The following is a 24,190-nucleotide window of genomic DNA, read 5'->3' as shown; positions in this document are numbered from 1 at the left end:
TCGGAGCCACGCCACCACCGGCGTCATGCATTTCGTAAACGTCCTGGGGGATGATTTTAAACCGAAAGGAAGCACTCGAAACTGGTAATGATCTTGGCCTACTACAAACCGCAGGAACTTGCGGTGCCGTTCACACATGGCGATGTGGAAATATGGCCCAGTAAATCCAACGAGGCCAGAAATTGGCCCGGCTGTACCGACCGAATGACTTCCTGAAGTGTGAGCATCTTGAACTTCAGGCGTTGCAGAGTCTTGTTCAGCGCCCAAAGGTCCAGAATGGGTTGCCACTTGCCGTTGGGTTTCTTCACCACAAAGTAACGGGAGTGAACCCCCTGGCCTTTTTCAGCCACTGGAACCAATTCTATAGCTCCTTTCAGTAGCATAAGTACAACCTCCTGCTGTAAGCTGTGAAGATGAGGTTGCACGGTATACACTGGAGGAATGGGAACCGGAGAGTCCTTGAACTCCAGAGAGGGGCTCAACCGCACTGTGTCCAATACCTAGCGGTCTAATGTAATCTTGACCCATTCGTCCATGGGTAGTGCTACTCTGCCCCCCAGCACATTTCCAGGAAGACAGTCATTGCTGTGGCTTAGTTGGTCTACCTTTTGAGGAAGAGGCCTGTCCGCCTCTACTCCTGGATGCCTGAAAGTCTCAGATATTTTGCGTCGACTGTCTATACCCCTGTGAGAAGTATCCAGATAGACCGTAACCCCGGTCTCTGTCTCTGGAGGAAGCAAAATCGGGTGTTTCCTGACGCTGCACGAAAGGGACGAAAAGGGCGAAACGAGCGTCCACTCTGCAAAGCTCCCAACGATTTTGCTGTGTCAAGAGTCCTCCTTCATACCCTTGAGGGCCTCATCAATTGCCTCCCTAAACAACTGCTCCCCCTCAGAGGGCATGTCCAAAACTTTAGAACGTACCTTTGGGCGAAAGTCCGGGCACTTGAGCCAGACTTATCGACTTAGAACCACAACATTGTTACTCTGTTTGAAACCAGATTCTGCTAAATCCACAGCGATGTTAATACTGTGATTCGACGCCTCCTCACCTTCACGCACCAACAGCATGGTAGCTTTACGGTGTTTCTCAGGCAGGTGTTCCAACAGAGGGGCCAGCCGATACCACATCTCGCGATTGTAGCGAGCCATGATCGCCAACCAATTGGCTGCCTTCGCCGTTGTCGCTCCCAGTCAAAACCTTCGCGAAGGCATCCTGTCTTCTGGCGTCACTATCTGGAGGGGTAGCACACTTGTGCTGGGTTCTGGCTTTTTGGCTAGCTGCTGCCACCGATTCAGGGGTGGGCTGCAAATCAAGCACTTTGGCGTAGAGTCCAGGGCCTTAGATTTCTTCACCAGCCTCCCTTTGACTGCTGGTTCTGGGAAGGGATGGCGCATTGTGCGTAGGCCCTCCTGCCACACATGGTACAGGATTGGAATGGCGAATACTGCTTTTTGTCTCTTGCCCATGTGGTCAAACAGGAAACACTCCTTTCGTTCCTCCTCCGGAGTCAGACCAAATTCAATACAGGCCTTTGACATCATGGCATGGAAGGCCCCCACATCATCAGGAGGAGACAGTTGTGCTGGACTACGAGGCCTTTACATTTCCACATCCGAATCCCACTTCGGATCTCTTGACGGCAACGAAGAGCCATTAGACAGTGTCTCTAGGCACACAGTCCAAATCGGAGTCCGCTAGCTCGCCCTCTTCAGGATTGGAACAAGGGTGTTCTTCGCTCATGGGCAGAGGTGGCGGCAACTCAGATGCAGCCGGACGCAGAGGAACACCTGCATCGTCGACGAGAGGCCCCACCGGAGCCACATTCAGAGGAGGCAGTCTGGAATCTAGTTGACTCAAGAAGGACTGTAGCGTAGACAGGACGTGGAGCTACAACATCACCTGCGGGTTCACCAGAGGGTAACTGGATGGACCAGACCCCACTCCCATCGACAAAGGGCCAACACACTGCAAGCCGAGGCCCAACGGATTCACCACCAGCTCCCGTTAATCCTCCACCAATGACAACGAAAGGGCCGCCTCATGCTGTAGAAGAGTGTCAGGTAGAAGAGAGTCAGGTAGAAGAGAGTCAAAAGCAGAAGGCTGCCACGCCCCACCTGTAAGCAGCAAGCTGTCCGTCGACGAGAACCTTGGGCTTTTATCAATCTCAGCTGCCAGAGCCAAAGACACAATCATGGAGGTAGGCAGTGTAGCTGGCAGCAAAACAGTTGACGATGACGTAGCTGGAACTGCCACCTGTGGTGTAGTTTTTTCAGATGATCCCGCCCGCTTGGTCCCACTGGATCGATGCTTAGAGGACTCTCTACTTGAGGATGACCTACGATGGTCTCCTGAAGGAGCGTTTCGAAGAGTCCTTCTTGTCTTTCACTAGTGAAGATGAATTCTCGGGTCTTCCCTCCGACCCACGGGACTAGTCCGAACGACCATGCTTGGAAGACGACAGCACCCCCTTTGGAAGGCGTTTGCCCAAAGAGGCGCGACCACTCTTCTCTGTACTAGAAGGCCGAGACTTCTTAGCCGGTGGTTCAGCTTACACCGACCGGCGAGGAACTGTCTGAACAGGTCTCCGATGCCAGTCTACGAACCGACCCCACCTCAGATGAGGGGTAGGTAACCTCATTCAGCTGATAGTGGTCCTTATGCATTTTCGTAGAGAATCCTTTACAGATTTTGTAGGAATCGACAAAGTGATGAGGGTAAAGGCAATATAGGTAGTTCATGTGCCCGTCACCCTCATACACTTTCTTCAGCCCGCAAGTCGCGCAGGGCCGAAACAAAGCCTTTCCTGAAGACATCGTACAAAAACAACCACAACACACCAACACGCGTAGAATCAGAACAAGCACAAGGTGATCCCAACACTTTGGAGACAGTTGAAATCTGAAGGGAAGCAGCGGGGCAGGGCTATTTATATCCTACATCCTATTGGTGGTAGATAAAGCACCCAAATAAAACGTTGATAGGACACTTAAGTGTTGAAGTTTTCCATTGGAAAACGCGATTTTAAAAATGACAGAGGTTCCCAGCCTGACGACGGGGAATATTCACAGCATGTGAATCCATGAAAGAGCCAATGCTGTAGAATACTCTTACTGGCACCTCCAGGTAAGAATCGGCACCCTGCTGTAGTAGTTGGTCAGGAGGGGCCATGTTTGGGCAGGGGACCGCAAGCAGTGATTATGGTGCCAGTGAGAATAGTGGCTGAGCACAAATTGACCTGGGGAGGTGAGACAGTGCTGACGGGCACTTCCAGTCCACTGCAACTCCTTTTGGGAAGGACTGAACAGGCCTCATCGTCGACGAGAATGTGCTTGTTGATGGAGTGGGTCTAGTTGACGAGGTAGTTGGCGTAGGTTGAGATTGCGGTCAATGAAGTAGTCGATGGAACAGGCTAAGTTGATCTTGTTGTCGACGGGGTGATTGTCAAAGAGGACTTGGATATTTGCGGGCTGCCGGCAGGGTCATTGGTGAGGATGGTGTAGAGAGAGGGGCCGTAGTCGTGGACGAGCGGCACTTCTCAGAATAGTGCTTCAATGAGAAGGGTGTTAGTCGCTGGATTAGTCACCGAGGTGACCGTGGGCGAAGACAGCAACGGACATGTCAATGAACGATCGGCCAGAGCGTGTGACCCATGCCCCTTTTTTGCACTCTTCCCAAAAGAAGATTCATGTGACCTCGACCTCTTTGATGAGGGATTGCGCTCTAGGGGTCTGCAGTGCCTGACAGAGCGTAACTGCGGACAGAGAGTGAGTCAGAGGTGCCAGCACAGTGGTCCAACCAAGCCACCAACCTCCTGTGGCAATCCTTGTAGGTTTTGGACAAGAACAACTGGCAGATGGTACAGTTCAAGTTGCGGTCATGATAAAGACAGCAGAGGCATCGTTCATAAAGATCCTCTTAAGGTCCAGGCCTTGAACAGACTTCCTCTTGCCTGTCATGTCTGCCACGGACTCCAGAAGGCCTCAAACGGAACGGAAGTAGCACAGTAACCCCATTGGTGACAGAATGGACTGAACATTCACACCAGCCTGCGAGATGTGGCACAGCACAAAACTAGATATCGAAAAACAAATAAAAAATTGACATAATCATTGAATATCTGAAGAGATTTCTCAGACACCCAAGACTTAACGTACAGTAACAAAAATCTGAAAATGGCTGCCAATGGTGGAGCTAAGGAGACCTGTCCAATTGGTTGTGGGCAGTATTTTGCATAATGACTAATAGAGCTAAAGTGACAAGCAGTTTAAAAGACGTAATTGCTTTAATGTTACTAAGGATTCCCAGCCTGATGACGGAGAATATTCAAACAGCATGTGAATCTATGAAAGATCCAATGCCGGAGAACTTCCGAGATTTGTATACAGTCTGATTCATCTTCTCTCACCATCCAGGGTGCTGGAGAGGGGCTGCTCCTCTGTATGAGATGGCTGTTTTGATGGGACTGTCTTTAATGTGGGTTTGAAATTAGACCAGGACGACGTGTTCGGTTTCAGTGTCAATGCCAATATCTCTCCCTCGAGTCTAGATTGTGGGGTGTTCTGACGGAGCCAGCTGCCCCGCTCCATTATGAGTATGTGTGGACTTTCCTAAAATGGTGCCATTTGTAGTGATTGGTGTTTGGTTCTGAGAGGCCACCCTAGTGCATAAGAACTTGTTTTCACACTTTAGAGAAAGTCCTATATATCAGATGCACACTTGTCCTTAAAAAAGCTGGCAGGATTTGTCTTCTTTCCAGCTTGTTCTCTTTATCAAGTGTATATGCTTCTGTGGGATGTAATTGGTGCCATGCTCAACAGAATCATACATAAACAATGCTCCCCACGTGTGCTCAGTTTCAACACTTGTAGTGGAAAGTTGGAACCAAAGCAAAGGGCATGAATAGGTGCAAATAAGTTGACATACCCTCCTGCTGCAGCTGAATGTAGACAGGTCCTGCCGAAATCATCAGGAGTGTCTATATCAAATCCTGAAAAAAGCACAGATCCAATGTAAAACCAAGCATTAAAGATGTCCTTCTGTCATGCATCTTAATCACAGCAATGATCTAGGGAGCACAGCAAGGCTCAAGAACAAATCAAAGACAGAACGTACAGGTGGAAAATCTCTGATTAAATATTCCGAACATCCTAAATTCTTGAAGATGTGAGACCACTAGCCTAGAAGCATTGTAAGCTTTAAACTACAATTTAAAATAACAAGATGAAGGAAGAATCAAGAAGAGTCAATGGTTCCTGTTCCCAGTGTTCAATTTCTTCCCTTACAGTGAAATTGACTCATGCTTCATTGTGTCAGGCCGTAAAAAACAGTGGTCGGTCCCAGCCATTCACTCACTGCCTTACTTGTGACATTACGATTTTGTAGATCCTATGTTGACATCGAAAGAGGATTCAGAGGAAGTGACGATTAGCAACAGAAAAAAACGTTGTTTTATGTAGACTACCAATTCCACTGTGGTAAGCACTCAGTGAGAAAATCTGGAATAAGACGTTAACCTCTGTAACTCACTTGTATTGCAGTAGATTGACAAAATGGTTCCTTCACTATATGGAAGACAAGCCCAAACAGCATGGTCAGTGCTCTGTGACCGTTCATCAAGGTACCAACCCTCAATCCCCAAAAGTAACTAAATAAAAAAGGTGAGGGCACAGGTGGACTAAGCTGTGCTGCAGCAGGCCACTAGCATCAGAGATTCTGCAGTATTAGCAGATTGTTAAAATCATAATCCAATTTGGCATTGTATGCAGATAGAAAGATTGTTAGGGTTAGTCCAAGAAGGGCTCGAGGTTGTTATAGGTAGTGACTTATTGGTCAACAACATAAAACACAGGTTGGGAAGGGAGGCATCAAACAAAAAGTCAGAGGCCTTAGAAGAGCCTCATAAAATAACCCATGACCTGGTATCCACTAAATACTGCTGCCATTCAAGACGCAACACCAAAGCTAACCACTACCTCCAAGAAAGTATTAGTTACTCACCTTAGTGACCAGTCCTTAGTCCCCTTTCCTCCATACTGCATTGGCATGCCTTCCAAGGGACGGGAGACAACCTTTTTCAGCAGAAAAAAACGTTTTCTCCTTTAAATTTGAGGTGCGCAGGGGTGCGGCGCAGGGAGCATGCGCTGCCCTGACTCCAACCTCTGGCGCCACACCTCAGTCCCCACTGACATGTCGACAATAGATTTAACATTGCCTAATGACACCAGTATTATTAGGGGGGAGGTTAGTGGGATGTATGGAGGAAAGGGAACTAAGTCCCGTCAACTTTCCTCCGTACCGCATGATTACAACTGAATGTAGCCCCAGATTGGAGAGGAGACGCTCCTTAAGCAAATAGGTTCCTGAGAACCGCCTGTCCGAAAGCCGCGTCAGATCTAGAGTCGGCATCCAAACAGTAATGCTTGCAGAAAGCCAAGGGAGTGTCCGCCATGCTTATGACTTGCCAAGGGACATGGCGCTGGAATGTGAGGGCCTTTGCCTTGGCCCTGACTGCGTAGGCATGCTTGTTGGCCGGAAGCAGCTTGTGCTTGAACTCGAATGCTTCTTTGATGGCCAAGACCATCCTGCAGGATATGGAGGCCTTGGAGGCCTGGCCGTGAGCCTCTGAAGGTGACAAACAAGGCATCCAATTTGCGGAAGCCCATGGTCCTGTCCAAGTAGAACTTCAGGGCACGCAGGACATCCAGGCAGTGCAGCTCTCTCTGTGCTTCGTCCTTAGGATCAGCAAAAAATGTAGGAAGGACCATCTCCTCGTTCAAGTGGAAAGCAGACAGCACCTTGGGCAGGAATGCTGGGTGTGTACGCAGGACTACTTTGTCCCTCTGAACGGTAGTATATAGTTCTGAGGCGACCAGCGCCTGGAACTCGCTGACTAAGTGAGGCCGACCAGTAAGGCCGTCTTGATGGTGACCAGCCTGATGTCCATGGACGCCATTGCCTCAAACGGTTTGTGTGCCAGGACACTCAAGACTATGTTAAGGTCCCACACGGGGTGCAGCCTCTTGATGGGTGGGTAGAGCCTTGCGAGCCCCGATAGATAGGATTGGAGGATGAGAAGATTTCCTCCTCTGAGGTCCTGTAAGCCCCGATGGCTGCGAGGTATGTACGGCAGTTGTCAACCTGGACCCCCGAGTGGCAAGGTGCGCCGAGAAGGAGAGCACGGTGTCCAAAGTACATGCCAGGGGGTCGATTTCCTTGGAGTCTGCCCAGAGGCAGAACCTGGTCCACTTTTCTACTGGGCCCTGGTAGCCTTGCTCCTAGCGCCCTGTACGATTTCCAGATTAGCCTGGGAGAGGTTGAGGTGACGCAGCGTTACCTGCTCAGGCACCACACTGAGGGCTTGTTTCTGAGGCGCAGGGTGGATGACCAAGCTCCCTGCTGGCCAGAAGATGTGTTGGGCCCGTCGGGAGGTGAATCAGAGGCATCTCCGAGAGGCTAAGCAGCTCTGAAAACCATGGCCTGTTCGGCCACCATGGAGCTATTATAATGATAAGTTGGCGAGACTCCTTGATCATGCAAATCACTCCGTGGATCAGCGGAGTGGGCCAGAAGGCGTAAGCCGTCATGCCGTTCCACTGAAGCCGAAGTGCGTCGCCCAGGGAGCTGGGACCCTGTCCTTGCCAGGAGGCGACCTGAGGGCACTTCTTGTTGTGCCAGGTGGCAAAGAGATCCACCTGGGGATGACCCCACCTGCCGAAGATCTCATGAATAACAAGCTGCCACTCGTAATTGTCTGCTCGCAACCTGCAGAGCCTGTCCGCCTCCAGGTTTGATTCCCCCGGGAGGTGGCCTACTGTGATGTAGATGTCGTTTTCCAAGGCCCACTCCCACATGCTGATTGTCAGTCTGCACTGGTCCCTGGTGCCTCCCTACTTGTTGACGTAGTACACGCTGGTCGAGTTGTCTGTCTGGATGAGGACAACCTTGCCTCTGAGAAGTGGTAGGAATGGCGCTAGCCAGATGGCGTTCAGCTCCAACCAATTGATGTGGTATTCCTGCTCCCTGTTGGGTACAGGTGCCGGTGACCGAGAGATCGTCCAGGGCAGCTCCCCAGCCCTTGAGTGAGGAGTCTATGGTGATGGTGGCCTGCGGGGTGGGTGGCCAAAAGGGCTTCCCCCATCCGCAGTCCTTAGACCACTGTGCTAGGTCCATGTGGATAGATAGAGGAACGTTGATCATTTTGGATTGGGTGCCCTGCTCTTGGTTCCATGAGGCCGTGAAGTGCAGCTGAAACCTCCTCATCCTCAATCTCATGTGTGGAACGGCTAATAGGACCGCCGCAAACAGACCCAGGAGATGCTGGTACCACCATGCCGAAGTCACCTCTCTGCTGAGGAAGTGGGTGGTGGCCTTCTTGATGGCCGAGATCTTGTCCTCCGAAGGGAATACCTTCTCGGAGCACGTATCCCAGATAAGGCCCGATAATGTCAGTTTACATGGGCTGCAGCTGCGACTTCTTGATATTGAGCGAGAAGCCCAGATCGTGCAGTGTGTTCATAAGGGCATGGGAAGAGTTGTGAAACGCTTCCGGAGATGTACCCCTGACGAGCCAGTCGTTGAGGTATGGGTAGATGTGGAGTCCCTGCGCTCTGAGGCGACAGCCACTGTATTCATGAGCCTGGTAAAGACCCTGGGGGGCCAAATTGAGACCAAAAGGAAGGACCTTGTATTGAAAATGGTAGCCCATGATCCTGAACCACAGGAAAGAACGATGGGGATGCCAAATGGGGACGTGTAGGTACGAGTCCTTCAGACCCAGAGAGCATATCCAGTCTCCCCTGCACAATGGCTCCGCTATAAAAGCTGGCATAACAATCTTGAAATTTTGTAGGGGTAACGAGAGGTTGAGGGTGGAAAGGTCCAGCACAACTCTCAGGCCCACCTGGTTCTTCTGAATGGCGAAAATCCTGGAGTAAAAGCCCAAGCCTCGCTGGGAGGCTGGGACTTCCTCCACGGCCTGGCTCTCTACGAGCGATCGGATTTCCGCCAGAAGAGTTGCTGTCCAAACCTGAGGGAGTGGAGGAGGGAGGAGAGGCTGGGATAGGTAGGTAGTACCCTGTGGACACTACGGAGAGGATCCAGGGGTCCGTGACATTTTGCCACCAGAAATATGCATTGTGAGCAAGCCTGTCCCCTACTGGAGACACAGACCTGAAGGGGCGTGTCATGCCTTCTTTCCCTCGTCGCAGAGGAGGGGGTACTGGAAAAAGACCGTACCCCCCCACCCCCCCTTTTTGCTTGCGCTGGTTCTGAGACGGCGAGCGGTCTGCCTGCCTGGATCTCCGTTCCTGTAAGCCACGGAACCCTCCATACGTACTCCCCCTGTCGGAGAGCTATTGTGTCTGGGTGTATGACTTGGGCATGGTTATTGTCAAGATGGATAAAGACTTGGCCGTTTGTGAGCTGTTTTTCTTCTTGTCCAGCTCTTTCTCCGTGGTGGAGTGGAAGAGCTTCCCCTCCACCCCCCAAAAGGTAGATCTAATATGCGTTCCTGGACTGGAAAACCCGGGTTGAATTTTGTGGCCCGTAGCCAGGCTGTCCTTCAAGTCCATGGCGATACAGATGGCACGGCCACAGAGGTGTCAATATGGGCCACGGTGGATTCCATGAGGTCCTGCGCCACCAGCTTGGCCTCTGCCAGCCCCACCTGAAAATGTGATTGGCTCTGCGTAGGGAGTTCCAGAAGGAAATCTGCAATTTCCTGCCATAAGCTTTGGTTAGCGGCAGCGAGCATGGCATTAGCGTTGCCCTGACGAAGATGCAGGGATGTGTTGGAATAGAGTTTCTTTCCGTACGCCTCCAAGATTTTCTCCTTCTTGCCTAGTAGAGCCACAGAGGAGGAGGCTGAGGCTTGGAGTATAGTGATGCTGCAGCAATCACCGAGGAGTGTGGTTGAGGATGGGCCGAGAGCAAGAGTGTATCCCCCTACACCTGCATGTACTTTGCATCCAAGCGTCGATTGACTGGCTGGGCCGAGTGAGGGAGACTACATCGGTCTGCAGAGGAAACCCCGTTTTGGCAGAGGGACTTCACATGAGAACTTCACCCAGAACCCCCTCTGCTGGCTGCTCAACCTCTGGCTGGGGTAGGCCCAGATATTCCACCAGCCCAGCAAGACATTCGTGGAAGGCCCTGGCTGAGGATGGTGTGTCCGAATCCTCGTCATCCGTGTCCTGAGGATTCTGCAGAGTCGTCGTCGCTGGAGCCAGAGGCTGGGGCACTGGGGCCATAGCCGGAGGCTGGGGAGGCAGTGGAGGCTAATACTGAACCACCCGAGGAGTGGGCTGGGGAGCCAGGGTCAGCAGCTGCACCAAAGCCGGGGGCGCCGGCAGAGGCGCTTGAGGTGCCGCTAGCATAGTCGGGAGGACTTTCCTGATGTCGTCCTTGAGGATAACCGCCATCCGAGGTGACTTCATAAACCCGAGGAACCTCTCGAAGAACCCCTCTTCAATGGACTGAGGGTTTGTAGGGGGTACTGGAGTCGCTGCATACCCTGCCCGTATGGACGCAGTGGGAATCTGCCCTGTGCATAAGAAGGATAGGCTGTCGGCCACGTACCTGGTTGAAGCCAGTCCCAGCCTGACACTCGTTCTTTGCCAAACTCCTGGAATGGTGGCGGCCAGGTGCCTTTGTCTGGCGCAGCCTCCATCTTGTCGAGCTGCCAGCCACGTGTTGCTCGGCTTGCTGGGCCCAGCCTCCTCCAGGACTCTTGTATGTGGATCATAAGGCCTACCCTGCTCCTCGGGCAGTAGGTGAGACACCCTCGACCCAGAGGTCAGTAGAGCTGCATTTAGGCACCCCCTCAGACATATTGCTGGTATTAGTGTGCAGCCCCCCAGCCATATTGCCGGTAGAAGGGCGGAGCCCCTTGGATGACAATCCGGTACAAGAACCTTCCAGTCCCTCAACACTGCCACCGGGAGGATCAGAGGATCCCTCGGCCAGTAGCTGTGGCAGACTCGGTGCACGTGCTGGTACAAGGACCTGAACGGTCCTTCACACTCGGGAGTCTCCTTGGAAAGGAGTCACCTTTGCGGTGTGCGATGGAAAATACCAGCCCCTCATTGAGCATGGCTCTGTGTTTCATGAAGTTCTTGAGGTCCTCTGGAGGAGACTTCTGGAAGAGCTCCCTCCACCTGGCTAGTCTGTTCTTCAGCCTTTTCATTGACAGCAATTCCCACTCTGTAGAAGCTTGCCAACTGTGGTCTGGGCCAAGGCAACAAAGGCAGAGAGCTTGGGGGTCTGAAGTTAGGAAGAGCACGTTGCAAGATGGACACCTGCTGAACCCTGTGGAAGTCGAAATGCACTGGGGAGGAGCGTGGCGCCTAAGGACTGAGTACCTGAATGATAAAAGACAACAAACAAAGAAAGAGAAGTAGTATCCGCGCGTGATATTAGATGGCCAAAGCCAAACCCAGGAGCGCTGGTGAATTCGGCACGTTCCCGTCGCCGCAGAAAAGGGGACTGAAGTGTGGCGCTGGAGGGCAGAGTCAGGGCAGTAAAAGGGGAAGAAGGTTTTTTCTGGTGAAAAAGGTTCTGTCTCCCGTCCCTTGGAAGAGATGTCCAGGCAGTATGGAGGAAAGGGGACGGGACGTAAGAGTACATCAATCCTCCTCCAGGCACGCACAGAAACCTTTCAGCACTGTCACGTCACTCTCCAAACCACCACCCACAACTTGTACACCCCCATCCACCTAAAAATGCAACTCCCTCATATAGAAGAGTGACACATTCCGCCCCATTCACAATGACATGCTTACCGCAAAAACTAGCACACTTCTCGGATGAGGTTGCTCGCCCCAGGCCATAACCACCTACATCACTATGCTGCCTTCACAATGGTTCAACCTCATCAAGTCCTGTATCTCGCATAGTATAATCCCCTCTGCAGTTGAAACATGACAAATCCACCCCCCACCCACTTCAAGGAAAGCATCCCTGAAACCTACACTCCCTCAAAACTGCTGTTTCATCACAACATCCTGCCGCAGCTCACCAGAATCCGGATCGATTCTTCAAAAGCCAACTTCAACTGCACATCGCCAAAACCAACCTACTCAATCCCTACAAATCTGACTTGGGACTGGGCCACAGCGGTGGTCAGTCAATCTCGAAGAAAAAAAAGGTAGAAAAAAAGGCCGAAAAAAAAATGTTGAATTTTTTTTTTATATATTTTTTTGGGCTCTAGTATATATAAATAAAATAGGTAAAAAAAATGCAACTTTTTCGACTTTTTTTTCGACTTTTTTTTCTCGAGATTTGTAAATTCGAGATTATGACTATAAACCAGCCACAGCACCAAGACACTTCCCATTATCGATGATGTCCACACAACATAATTAACGAAAGAGACAGCCCTCCTCATACTCCTCGACATCTCTGCAGACTTCAACACCATCAACCACACCATTCTACTAAACATCGCCCTACATTCTGAGGCACGGATCTAGACTAGCTCACCTTTCTCACTGAAAGAACACTTTTTTTCAATGCTCCCCGTGTCTATCAATCTGACCCTACCCAAGTACGGGGTTCCGCAAGGATCCTCCGTGTCCCAACTTTGTCAACTTATATGTTGAAAGTCAGACAAACCCTTAGCAACCACAAAGTCCACTTTCAAGAATATGAACAGTATGCAAATACACTTCAAAATCTCCTCTCTTCCCCCTTGCAATGCTACACCCTCAAAAAGCTGTCTCTCCATAATCATCACCAGGATGGCCACTCATGTCCGAAAAATGTACCAATTCCAAAACGGAATACATCCTTATCTGCGCCCTAAACCCAGAGGCACACACCCAAATTCTTACCCTGGATAAAAGCATGCCACAGACCACCAACACGTATCCCTCTCCACAACTGTGCATTCCCTAGGCTTCACCATTGGCCCCCACCTTTCCTTCACACGCCATATAGGTGCTGTCACCAAAACATTTAAACTGCAACTCCCACGCAAGATAGGATTGATCCTCTGGTCGCCCCTTGCTTATTACCCCCTCCACCTGCAACCTAGACTACTCCTGCACCACAGTCCAAGAACTAGTTCTAGCCAAGCTAGACTACAGGAATGCTCTCCTCACTGGACTCGCCAACAACCACCTTCACCCCCTGCAAGCCATACTGAACACAGCGGAAAGACTTGCGCTGAACCTACCCAAACACTAATCACCCAGCTCTCCTGGCTCCACATAACCCAGAGAATTTCTTTCAAAGGACTTTGCATTGTATAACAAAGCATCCACCTCAAAACCCCATCCTACCTTCACAACCAACTGTTTAGCCTATTCTGTCATGAAACATTTATCTTCTGTTTCACCTCACACCTTTTGAACGTTGGTACCTTGTAAGGCGATACAAGACCTTCTGGGTAGGGCAAGCGCTGGACAAAAATTCTATTAAATAAAACTTTTATAACTGTTAAGAAAACGCTAGACATTTTTAAATTAATATCCTTTGTAGGTCATTGGACATAAGCATCTAAAAGTGTCCTAAAACCCCCACAAATGATGCAGTATTGATTTTTTCAAACAGGTCTCTCCTCTGCTTACATTTCTGCATAAAACCGGCCCAAACCTACCCCACAACCCGCTTCTGACTCTTTACTTCTAGTTGACAGACAGAAAACTCAAGATATGTTAACTTGCACAATAATTCAAATCTTCAAAATGCCAAAGAAAGGTTGTGTTTCAAAGTCATACCTGATGATATTAACTTTCTACAGCAGTCTGAAAACCCACTCAGTGCAGCCAAGTGCAGCGGAAACATTCCGTGGATACCACGCCTGAAAGAGAGTACATGACAAATATTATTGCATCCGAGAGCGGCATTCAAAACCGAGTACTGTTCCATAAAATCTGCAGAAATTACAATGTGCACTGATGGCTTGAGATCACCAGGACACTTTCACAGTGCAATGACAAATGTTCACTTGCACAGGTGCCATAAATCACTCTGAGCATTCCCTCTCAAGACAGCTTGCACAAATGCAGTGGCACTAATCACTTGAGATCACCTACTCAATGTCCACACTCCACCGTGGTTGCTGCAATGTCATGAACACTTATCCAGCTAGCTTAAAATAACTCCTTAAATGGTTCCCACTCAATAATCATAAGCAAGTGCATAAGATGCACAAGGGGCAAATCCTGCACTGCTCCAAGTTGTGTAAAGGCCAGATTGGACTACCACTACTCTTACTGCTCCTCCCAAAATAAGGCAGAGTGATATGAAATGGGTATAAAATGCCCAGGGAAGGGTGAAGTTTTTGGAAATACAGCAAATGCAGTAGATTGAAGAGGATTTCAAGAGGGCATAGCCCTTTTGTAACGTGAAAGACCCTTCATATCCTGATTCAATGCGCTGTGCATCTTCAACGTGGCCAAAATGGTTTACTCAACCTTTTCGCTGGTGATGCCACACTAGGAGACCCATACAAAATGTGCCCACGAGAGACCTCCACTGGTTGGTGGCAGATTTTGTATTATTTTAGTTGGGTACATCTTGCTTTACCACAGGGGTGTAGCCACCAGGAGCTTATGTGCAAGTCCAGTACAAAGGCAAAAAACTTGACAGGTTTCTATGAATGAGAATCAAATACATAAGTGGCAATATATGGTCATGGAATGTACCCGACAGCAAGTGCTGCAAACAACGCCGCAGGATGAGCCTCCTGCAGGGCAGGTTGGAGGGGCGCATGTGAATCTATAAAATATACGCTAGAGAACTGGAATTATAGGTAACTTAATTCGGCTTCAACATTGGATCTTTCATAGAGTAAAGCAGTAAACCTTGTAACAAATCTAAGTAATTCCACCCGTTTCCCCACAGGGAAGCCAACCCCTTTGGGACTGGGGAGGTGAGCCTGCTAAACATCACACCTCATTGGGGGATAGGGCAAGCAGGATTCCAATGGGGATGGGGAAATCTCCACAACCTCCTGGAAGACTGGCTATACCTTGACAGGGATGTGTATCCTCCTCCCTTGTACCAAGAAGCTAAGGTTTTTATTGACCATATGGGGATTGCACCAGACAACTGGGATACTGTTCATGAAGAGGCAAGCTGGTATGGTTTCTGATCCTTTACTGCTGCAATTATTGTATGAAATGCAGGACCAATGGACTGTTCAGTCTTATCCCAGGGAAGAACACAAAAGGACTGAGAACGACGAAGAGGAGACCACCAGGAGAGAGGCAAGCAAGCTTGCACAGCCAAGACGCAGAGGAGGGGCCAGTCCCCCTACGAGGCAGAGTCAGTAAGCTGTCCCACGCAGACAGGGCGGAGCTCTGAGGAGTGAGAAAGCCCATGGAAAGCTGCTAACTGGAACCAGGGCAAGAGCAGGAGAAGCTGACAAGCGAAGAGATGCAACCGTATGAAATGTGGTTGACTGGAATCGTACAGGAACCAGCAGCGAAGTCCCAGCACGATTCAACAGGAAGAACCAAAGCTTGTGCACCAACACAGATATTGGAAGAGAAGCCGGCGCTGCGCTAACTCCTTTCCTGAGGAACGTCAACTCAATAAAACAGGTATGCAGTGCATTTAGGAAATCGGGAGGAGGGTGAAATGTCCACATATATCCAAAGCCAGGGTGAGAAGCTAAAGAGCCCAAAGTGGGCCATCAGACCAACCACAGGAGGTGGTGCGCACCCCAAGACCCCAGGGAGGCGTAGAAGCCAAAGAGGTTCTGAATCAAGCCGGACGAGAACATTTATGAGTACTTCATTCAGTACTGGAAATGAACAGGAGGCCTGGAGACATTCACTGCTACATTGTGTACGGGGCAGAAAGCCCTAACGCGACTTATTGAACATTTGTGTTGGAACGGTGGACCGGTAGAAAAGGCCCAGAGACATAGGCTGGTAAACAGAATCCTGCTTAGGGCATGACGCCTGCCTCTAATCCTGAGATAGTGCAGAGCAGGTCACAAAGCAGGCAAGAGAAAACCACTTGGGAAAAATGTCCTTATGCGATTTCATGCTCTGATTAGATTCTTTTCCTTTGTAGGGGTAGGGCTATGGATCAGACTAGACCGGTTTCTAGATGGTGGACAGACTTTTATTCTGTACGACATCCTGGCGTGCACACTTTTATTTTTTCTTCGTTTAAGGGCTAGAGTCGTAGGACCAGTACAGAAGTTTGGGATTGAAATAAAGCGAGTTGAAATCACAATGGGTTTTGTGTCTCCTGATTCTGACTTGCCACAACTTGACGTGATTCTTATCACCGCTACATCCAAAGCCCTTCCTCCGCCCACATGAGTGTCCTCAACCCTTCCCCAGCAGGGTATGTCGTAGGAATAGTGGTAGGATAAAGCATTTACCTGTCACTGTGCATCAGCAAAGAGTAAGCAAAAACCCCCAGCAATGAGCAATTATTCATCAGCCCAGCAAAGGCTTACTAATATCCAATAGATTTTTTGATAGTCCTCTGCTCATATCTTCCAGTAACCCTTTGTGTGTATTAAAGACATGCACCATATATAACATATCAATACACAGTACATTTAAATAGATGCCCCACACATGCTCAGTCAAAATGCTTCTGACACATTTCCCAATGAACACTCAATGAATGTTTTACACTCGTATAAAATAAATCTTTTAATTATGAGAAATAAGTAACATTCCTACCATTATGGTCACTACACACAACACTTAAAATGCAAAAAGTAATTCATGAATAAGCAGTAACGTTGGTGCTGTGTGGTTGTTCTTTGGTGATGGAATACTATTCTCATGAGATCAAAGGTTGGTGTACGCAGGTTGAATGAACAGCTACATGAACTTTGGTTTTGTTATATGCTTTCCAGCCCTTAAAGAGGAAGTGATATTGGAGCAGAGGAAGTGCAGCCAGCAGATCTATTAAGTCAGCAAAGGAGCGACATGAAAAAGTGCTCGAAATAAAGAATTTTCTCTTGAACAAGTTATTCATAGTATGTTTCCAAGGAAATCTGGCGCAAAGCAAGAGTGCACGAGAGTTCTTTTTGCAGGAAGGAAAGACTGGTCCCTCCTCTGTGGACCCGCGTTGTTTTCACATCATTGGATTATCTCCTGCTTTGAAGAACAAGTGAGCTTTAAAGGAACTATAGAACTTGAGATCCTTGATACTCGAACAATCATTTTAACAATCATTTTAAATGACTTCATTCAACATTTGTATAGATCGAGTATAAGCTCCACCCACTTTTCAAACAATCCACAAATACTGCAGGCTAAGCGCAATCGCGCGCGCAACGTGAGAGTGCACAAGAGTGTTTGCTGTCGGCTGTGCAGCGAGCAAGCGACCGGCCTCTCATGCTTTCTCTGCCTTGCCTGCTGTATTTACTTCCTTGACAATTTTTATTCAATGGCATACCGCTTGACTACGGCCATGCCAGAAAATGCAAAATTACTGTTGCAACCAGAGTCTAACCTTCCCGGTGTGTCACGTTTCTCAAAGGAAAGAAAGAATCAAAATCGATAACTGATATTAGATTACTATGGTCTGCCACAAATTTGCTACAACCATTGATAAACACCAACTACCCAATGTGATGGATTTACCTGGAAATACTAAAATTTCTCATCTCCGAGATAAAGTAACGATACCGGCTCATTATGCCGAAAACATTGTCAGTGCATTACCACCAATTCAAGACAAATTAAATGTGTCACTTATACCAATCCGAAAACGTACATGAAGTTAGAACATATGCTCAAGTGTTGGCATCTGACGCGGGATTAGTAAACATGCACAATCTACTTACTCCTCCATTATCATCTTTTGTATCGCCAAAGACAACCCAAAACAGACTCCTCAGAAACAGATGAGAACAACAGTTCCGAACAATAAATGCAATCAAGCTTCTGTATGCATACCCCATTCAACTCTTTCACAATCACCTGAATTATATACGGACTCGCCCACTCCAGTTGAATACGTATCATCATCTAATTCGGCACAATAGGGATGCTCTAACCAATCATTTTCAAAGCCAGTAGCGAGACCTTTCTTTGGTATGCAGCCGCACCCATCTGTAGCATGGGAAGTCATGCTAAATTCAATAACTGCAGGTCGTCATATGCTACTGAAGATATTTAAGGTGCAAGAAAAAAAAAGCAGACCTCTAAATACATGCTATTAACTTAATAAATGCCAAAATCGATTGGTTAGCAGGTTCAACCCAACACCTCCGCGAGCAAGCACAGGTGCCCTTTTCAGCTCCCGTGGTGACAGACAGCTCTTTATCCTCATGTAATGACAACCCTCGACCTAGTCAAGGCTCTCCCAGGGTAGCTGAAGGAAGACTAAAAACGAGTGTCCTTGATCTTTCAGTTGAAATAACCCAATCAAAATATGGCAAAGAGTCTCCAGTGATCCCAAATTCTTCCGGCGATCCTGTATACAAGGTTTTTCAGATCAAAGCCAACAAAAGAAAATCCAAGAAAGCACAGAAAAATAAAGGACAACCAAGTGTTCAGAATCTTACAATGAAACCAATATTGTCAAAACTGAAACAATTTCTTAGCAATATTACAACACCAGTTAATAATACTCAACCTACACGAAAGCTGAAGTAAAAGAATAGAAGGTCTATTGCCCCCATTAATCAATCAACTTATAATTATATAACATAACAGAGGATCCTCCTGAAGCTGTTGTAATATCTGACCACGACGAAGCCCAGCTGGAAGAACTTATGAATTTATCCACCTACTCATTACCATCATCTCAAGTGGAGGTAATCAACTTAGTATCCCAAGAAGTACATGAATTATCCCTCATCACGCAAGGTTTGAATAAATAAATAAAAAAAGAAGGATTATGATGTTGACACATTTTGTACTCTGGATCAAAATAGAAAACTAGTTCAAGCTAATTTGTCAGATCAATTAAAGGAATAGACCAACACTTTACGATTTGCTACGGAAAAAAAATCACAACAGGTGAAAAATACATCTAATTTGAAATCACCAAGAGGGTATCCCCAAAGATCATGACATCTTAAATATAATAAATACCCACGACAAGATGACTGATCCAATAAGATCTATACTGCTAAAGGTCTTTAAATTGATTCAGAGTTTACAACTGATACAATCAGACATAGCGTCCATCAGGAATACAAATAATCGCTACATGGATACTGTGGAAGTAAAAATCCCCTCATTGATGATCAAAGATAATTTTGGAAGCTGAAGATAATCTAAAAAAGCATGGCCTAAAAGTATTAGATCTATAGAAAAATGAGGAAATAAATATCTTTTAGAAGGCGGATAACCCAACACATCTACCTACCTCTAGAGCATCACTCCAAAAACACTCGGATATAAATTGTGTGGGAAATATAAGACAATTAAAAAGAAATGTAACTATTAAACAGATTTCACCTGTACTGTTTAAATAAAAATGGACCTGGGCCTTAGAAACTCAATTTCCAACAAGAGGACAAATAACTCCCTAGAGCCACGTGTGAATGAATAAAATATGTGTGAATAAAATTAGCTGTGTGGAATACCAGAGGTTATAAGCATGTAATGGATAAAACTGCCACCTTCGTATTAGCCGAATATGATATATTCATTCTCCAAGAGACATGGATCACAAACCAAGCGACATGGCCAGCATATGAACTACACTGGATCCCAGCATTTAAAGGAAAAACAGGGATACCTTCAACTGGGATGCCAACAGTGGTGAAAGTCATGCCGTGCTTCTCTAGAAGAGTGGGCACCCCCAGAACCTGGGATTCAATTAACTAAGCTAACATTTCCAGTAAATGATCAGAGCCCAAGCTGATGTATGGCCATCCTGAACATTTAATGGAATCATTTGTCTATTACAGAAGACACCTTTTTTTGAGTTAATATTGGATGCGTTGGATTTGATTGCAAGTACTCCAACAATAATGACTACCATGATTGCTGGCAACTTCAATGTGTACTTTGCATCTAAGAAAGCCGTATTACTATCTAAACAGGCTTTACGTTGGTTAAATATCATGGATACAAGAGGCTTTATCATGCTGAAAGGCATGGCCAAAAGACAAGTTGACCAAATGGAGCACTTTAACATTATTCCTACAGTTAAAACTGACCACAATATTATGGAAAGTCTTTGGCAGCATGCCTTAAGTGGTAATAATATATATTCTTTTCATTTAATACAAAATTTGGCGAATGGCAACAGTCTTAAAATCACCACAAATCTCCTGGATAGGCTCCTAGCATTTTATCATGATTCTTATGACAATGATTGTACCATTATGATGAAGTGTTACAATTTCTTGTTGACACTAACCCAGACGCTGAAAGAGTAGCACAAATACAAACACTCAAATTTAATCCTAATATCCAAAATTTAAAAACAAAAATGAGATATGAAATTAGAAAGACAAAGATAAAAACTCATACACCTGGCATATCTCCAAGAAGATTAAAAACAAATATAAAAACAAAGTTAAACAATATAAACTGATGAAACAACAACTGGATGCAGAACATATGCTAAGTGTGATAAAGGGAAAAAATACTGGTCAGATATGGAGTCTTCTAAAAACAGCAAACACTGAGCCTGGGTCATCTATGATAAACACTATTAATGAAGCAACTTGCTGTAACCACTTCATGACTTCATTTACAGAAAAAGATATTTATCTGGCTAACCCTCCTTAAGGAGAAATCTGAACAGCATTTAAAATGTGACCTTGCAGATATTTTGTTAATAATAATTCATCTCGCACCCCAAGCCCCGAAGTCTGACCAATGCAGCCCTTAAAATACACCCTCGCGAATGGGCAACTATTTTATTAACAAGTTTCAAAAAAGTGATAAAACAAAACCAGATCCCTAATACTTGGAAAAACTCGATTGTCATCCCGATTTTTTAAAAAGGTAATAGAGATGATCAAGAGAATTATAGGCTGATAGCCTTGCTGGATGTCCTGGGGAGATTGTCAACTATGGCTAAGATCTTCTCTCCAAACTGATAGTTTCTACTATTAAACATCAGGCATTGGCATCCAACCAGGCCATTTATCTCGCCTTCATAGATTTCAAACAGGCGCAAAAGACTCTGGATCAAACTATCTCAAGCTGGTTACCCATGCTATCTTCTTAATGTGATTCAACAACTGTATACTAATACCACTATTCAGGTTAAAATGAATAAAGAGGGTCTTCTTACGAAAAAGATAGCGACATCTGTATCCTTGCTGCCACTTTGTTCAATTTCTATATACTGAATATCAATAATGCATGTAATCCGGTCAGATCATTTCCACCAGAATTAGGCAGCACTCTCATATATCGTGGCTAGTGAGTGGGAGGAGGGGACATTCAAGCCCCCCCTTATTCCCATGCTTCCCGGGTAGACCCAGCCATGCCTGCTCGATGTCCAGGGCCCCGGGTTTGGGGCACGCATGTGGGAACACCTCAGGGAACCATCGCCCCTTTCGTACAAGTACACCTATGATCACTACCACATCCTTACACCTTACATTATGAGGTTAAGTCAAGACTCCATTTTTGAACCGCACAGACCATCTTGTAAGCAAGCGAGAGGGTGTTTCAGGTCTCACCCCAAACTGCAACCATCTTTGGAAGCACACAGTCAGTGTAGCGCTTCCCCCGCCACCTCCTCCTTGCCGTCCGCATAACTGCCTCGTTCCCATGAGAAGGCTGGCAGCAGAAAAGCAACAAAATCCGCACTGTATCACTTGCCGTCTAAACTCCCTCTGTTGACACAAAGACAGCTCAAGGGGAGGAGGCGAAGGCAAGGGCTATCTGTCTCCGTAAAAACCTGCCCTGCACCCTTTAGACCTGGGCCACAGACACCTAATCCCCATGTACCCCAGAGCAGAGTCAACACCACGAGTGACTTTGAAGGTGACAAATGTATCTTCCCTTTCCAACCCGAGTGCGTGAATGAAGGCCCTCTCCTCGTATTTGTAATGCATGTAAACCCACTGACACCTCCAATGAGCATATAAATACATATACGTTTTATGATAGCTTGGTCTATTGGAATTAGAATGTGTATTGACCTATAACATTTAAATACCAGCACGATTAACGTGCAGTCCCGGAAGGAGTAAACAAACCAAAGACCTATGCAAACTTAAACAACGCTCCTCGCTGTTAATAAAGCAGAATGTACGTCTAGACATTTCATTAAGCGTAACCACGAGAATTGTTGATTGAACTTCGTTATGTTGCATTGACTGTGCACCGGCTATCTCTTTCCTACCACCCCTTCGTCCCTGTGTTATGAGGTGGTCCAAAAGCATATGAAGTTTGAACAATGTCATAGAATGATCCTTTCAAATACAGAAACAGTTAAGTGTGCATGAAGCAGTAACTTGTTATATGTAAATGACACCCCTCCATTTCTTAAGTGATGTGAAACCAAGGACCTCAGTAGGAGGGCCTTAGGCTCATTCCAGAACACCCTGTCCGAATACAGAGTTATGTTGTTTAGAAACACGATCAGAAAGGCCCTCAAAGAAGAGATATGTCCACAGATGTAATGTGTTTTCTGAAATCCATCCACAGTAACCATATACCCCTGCCCCCACCCCTGCATCCCCTGTCAATAATGAAGAAATGCCCCCAACCCGGTATTCAACTATGTTTCTGTGTATCCTTTGTAAGAGGCGCGCAAGTAGTGTCCAATATTAGAAAATCATGCATTCTTTTTCCAACTTTTTGCCAAACAAAGTGATTGAATGTGTGACCGGATGGGAATGTGTGGCCACAAGGGCAAAATGTGATAGGCCAGGAAAAGATGTATCCATTCGTCAGAGGTTGGACAGATGAACTCCTGACCCAGCACCCCACATCATGATGTCAACTCACCACCCACCCATGGACCAATCAGCCATCGTGAACCATATAGCACCTATAGGTGCCACCTCTTAGTGACCAATCCCAACTGTTCATGTGCCCCCTAGGCCTTCCCACACCTCGATGACGATCTCTCTGTATAAAAGGAATTTGCAACATGTTTTATGCAGAGCGCTTTCGGCGTGAGCAGAGTAGATTCTGTTTGCCCTCATTTTAGATAAAGCCTTTGAGATCACTCTCACTTGGTCTAGGTCTTATTCCTTCCTGGGATGTACCTTTATTGACTCTGGTGATAGTTCACTGGTAGGCCTGCAGGGGGACTGCCCTTTTCACTATTATTGCTGACGATTTGGTGCTGAGTGATCTGACTCCAATTGGATTACAACACAAGGTCGACCTTACAAAATTGAAGTTAAACAAATAAATGCAAAACCTGACATGGGCTAAACTTACACATTCCAAGTATGGAACATTTTCCTGTAAACCAATAATTGTATTTTATGAACAGAAAGTGTTGCCAACAATTCTTTATGGGGCACATACGAAATCTGTAAAAAAATATCAGCCTAATTGGAATGCCTTTGAGGGAGTCTTTTTGAAATCCTTGTTAGGACTCCCAAAGGGGCTTCCTATGCAGGTGATAAGATTTGAATTGGGTATTCTTCCTTTGCAATCTTCAGTAGAGTGGCAATCCTTACTATTGTATACTCCTGATGACTTATCAGTGATTCCGATTCTTGTTGAAGCCTACAAAGTTAATGATAATACATCTATAAATTTATGGAGGCAATACTGTCATCAGCTTATGGAAAGGGCCAACATTGACAGAGACATTATTAGAAAGAATTAAGAATGCAAAAAAAAAAAAATGTAAAAATCATGAATGGATCCGGGAATCATGCTTGCCCTATAAAGTCTTCAAGGGGGGAATGTATGTAATGAAAGAACAAACCCAAATTCTGAGATCTCTCACTAAATTTAGGGCAAATATTAGGAGGATGAGATTCAACCTATGGCCAACGAAGACGGTCTTAGTGACGCAGAACAAGCTCTTGAAAACAGAAAGTAGATTCTGTAAAGATGAGTCCAGTAAGGAACCTTTGGAGCATGTGATTGTAAATTGCCAAGCGTTGGTAATACAAAGAAAATAAACCTTTCATAAGTATCTCAGTCATTTTAAAACCGTGGGACCTAGAGTATGTGGATCATGATATTCAAGACGACTTCCATCTCATTGCATTTAGCAACCATTCGAAATGTATTAGCTTTAAATCTTGACTCATACTAAAATGTAATACTTGAATTTGAACTTGTATTAGGTTATATTTTAACAAAATATGCAAGTA

General features: G+C 46.6%; 1 protein-coding gene across 2 annotated transcripts in view; it reads right to left on the bottom strand.

Annotated features, from left to right (window-relative positions):
* ANKRD28 (ankyrin repeat domain 28) overlaps window positions 1-24,190 on the bottom strand; it is a 1,823,421-nt gene that overhangs the window by 753,984 nt on the left and 1,045,247 nt on the right. For both annotated transcript variants that reach the window (XM_069648906.1, XM_069648905.1), the window contains exons 11-12: window positions 13,719-13,801; window positions 4,927-4,990 (exon numbers count right to left, since the gene is read on the bottom strand). In XM_069648906.1, coding sequence (XP_069505007.1) covers window positions 4,927-4,990; window positions 13,719-13,801 — 147 coding nt within the window. The remainder of the gene's footprint in view (window positions 1-4,926; window positions 4,991-13,718; window positions 13,802-24,190) is intronic.

This window comes from Ambystoma mexicanum, chromosome 2q, assembly GCF_040938575.1.
Source record: "Ambystoma mexicanum isolate Mex_15411 chromosome 2q, UKY_AmexF1_1, whole genome shotgun sequence".
In the NCBI taxonomy this organism is placed as follows: Eukaryota; Metazoa; Chordata; class Amphibia; order Caudata; family Ambystomatidae; genus Ambystoma; species Ambystoma mexicanum.
This window is presented reverse-complemented; position numbering and strand designations above follow the sequence as displayed.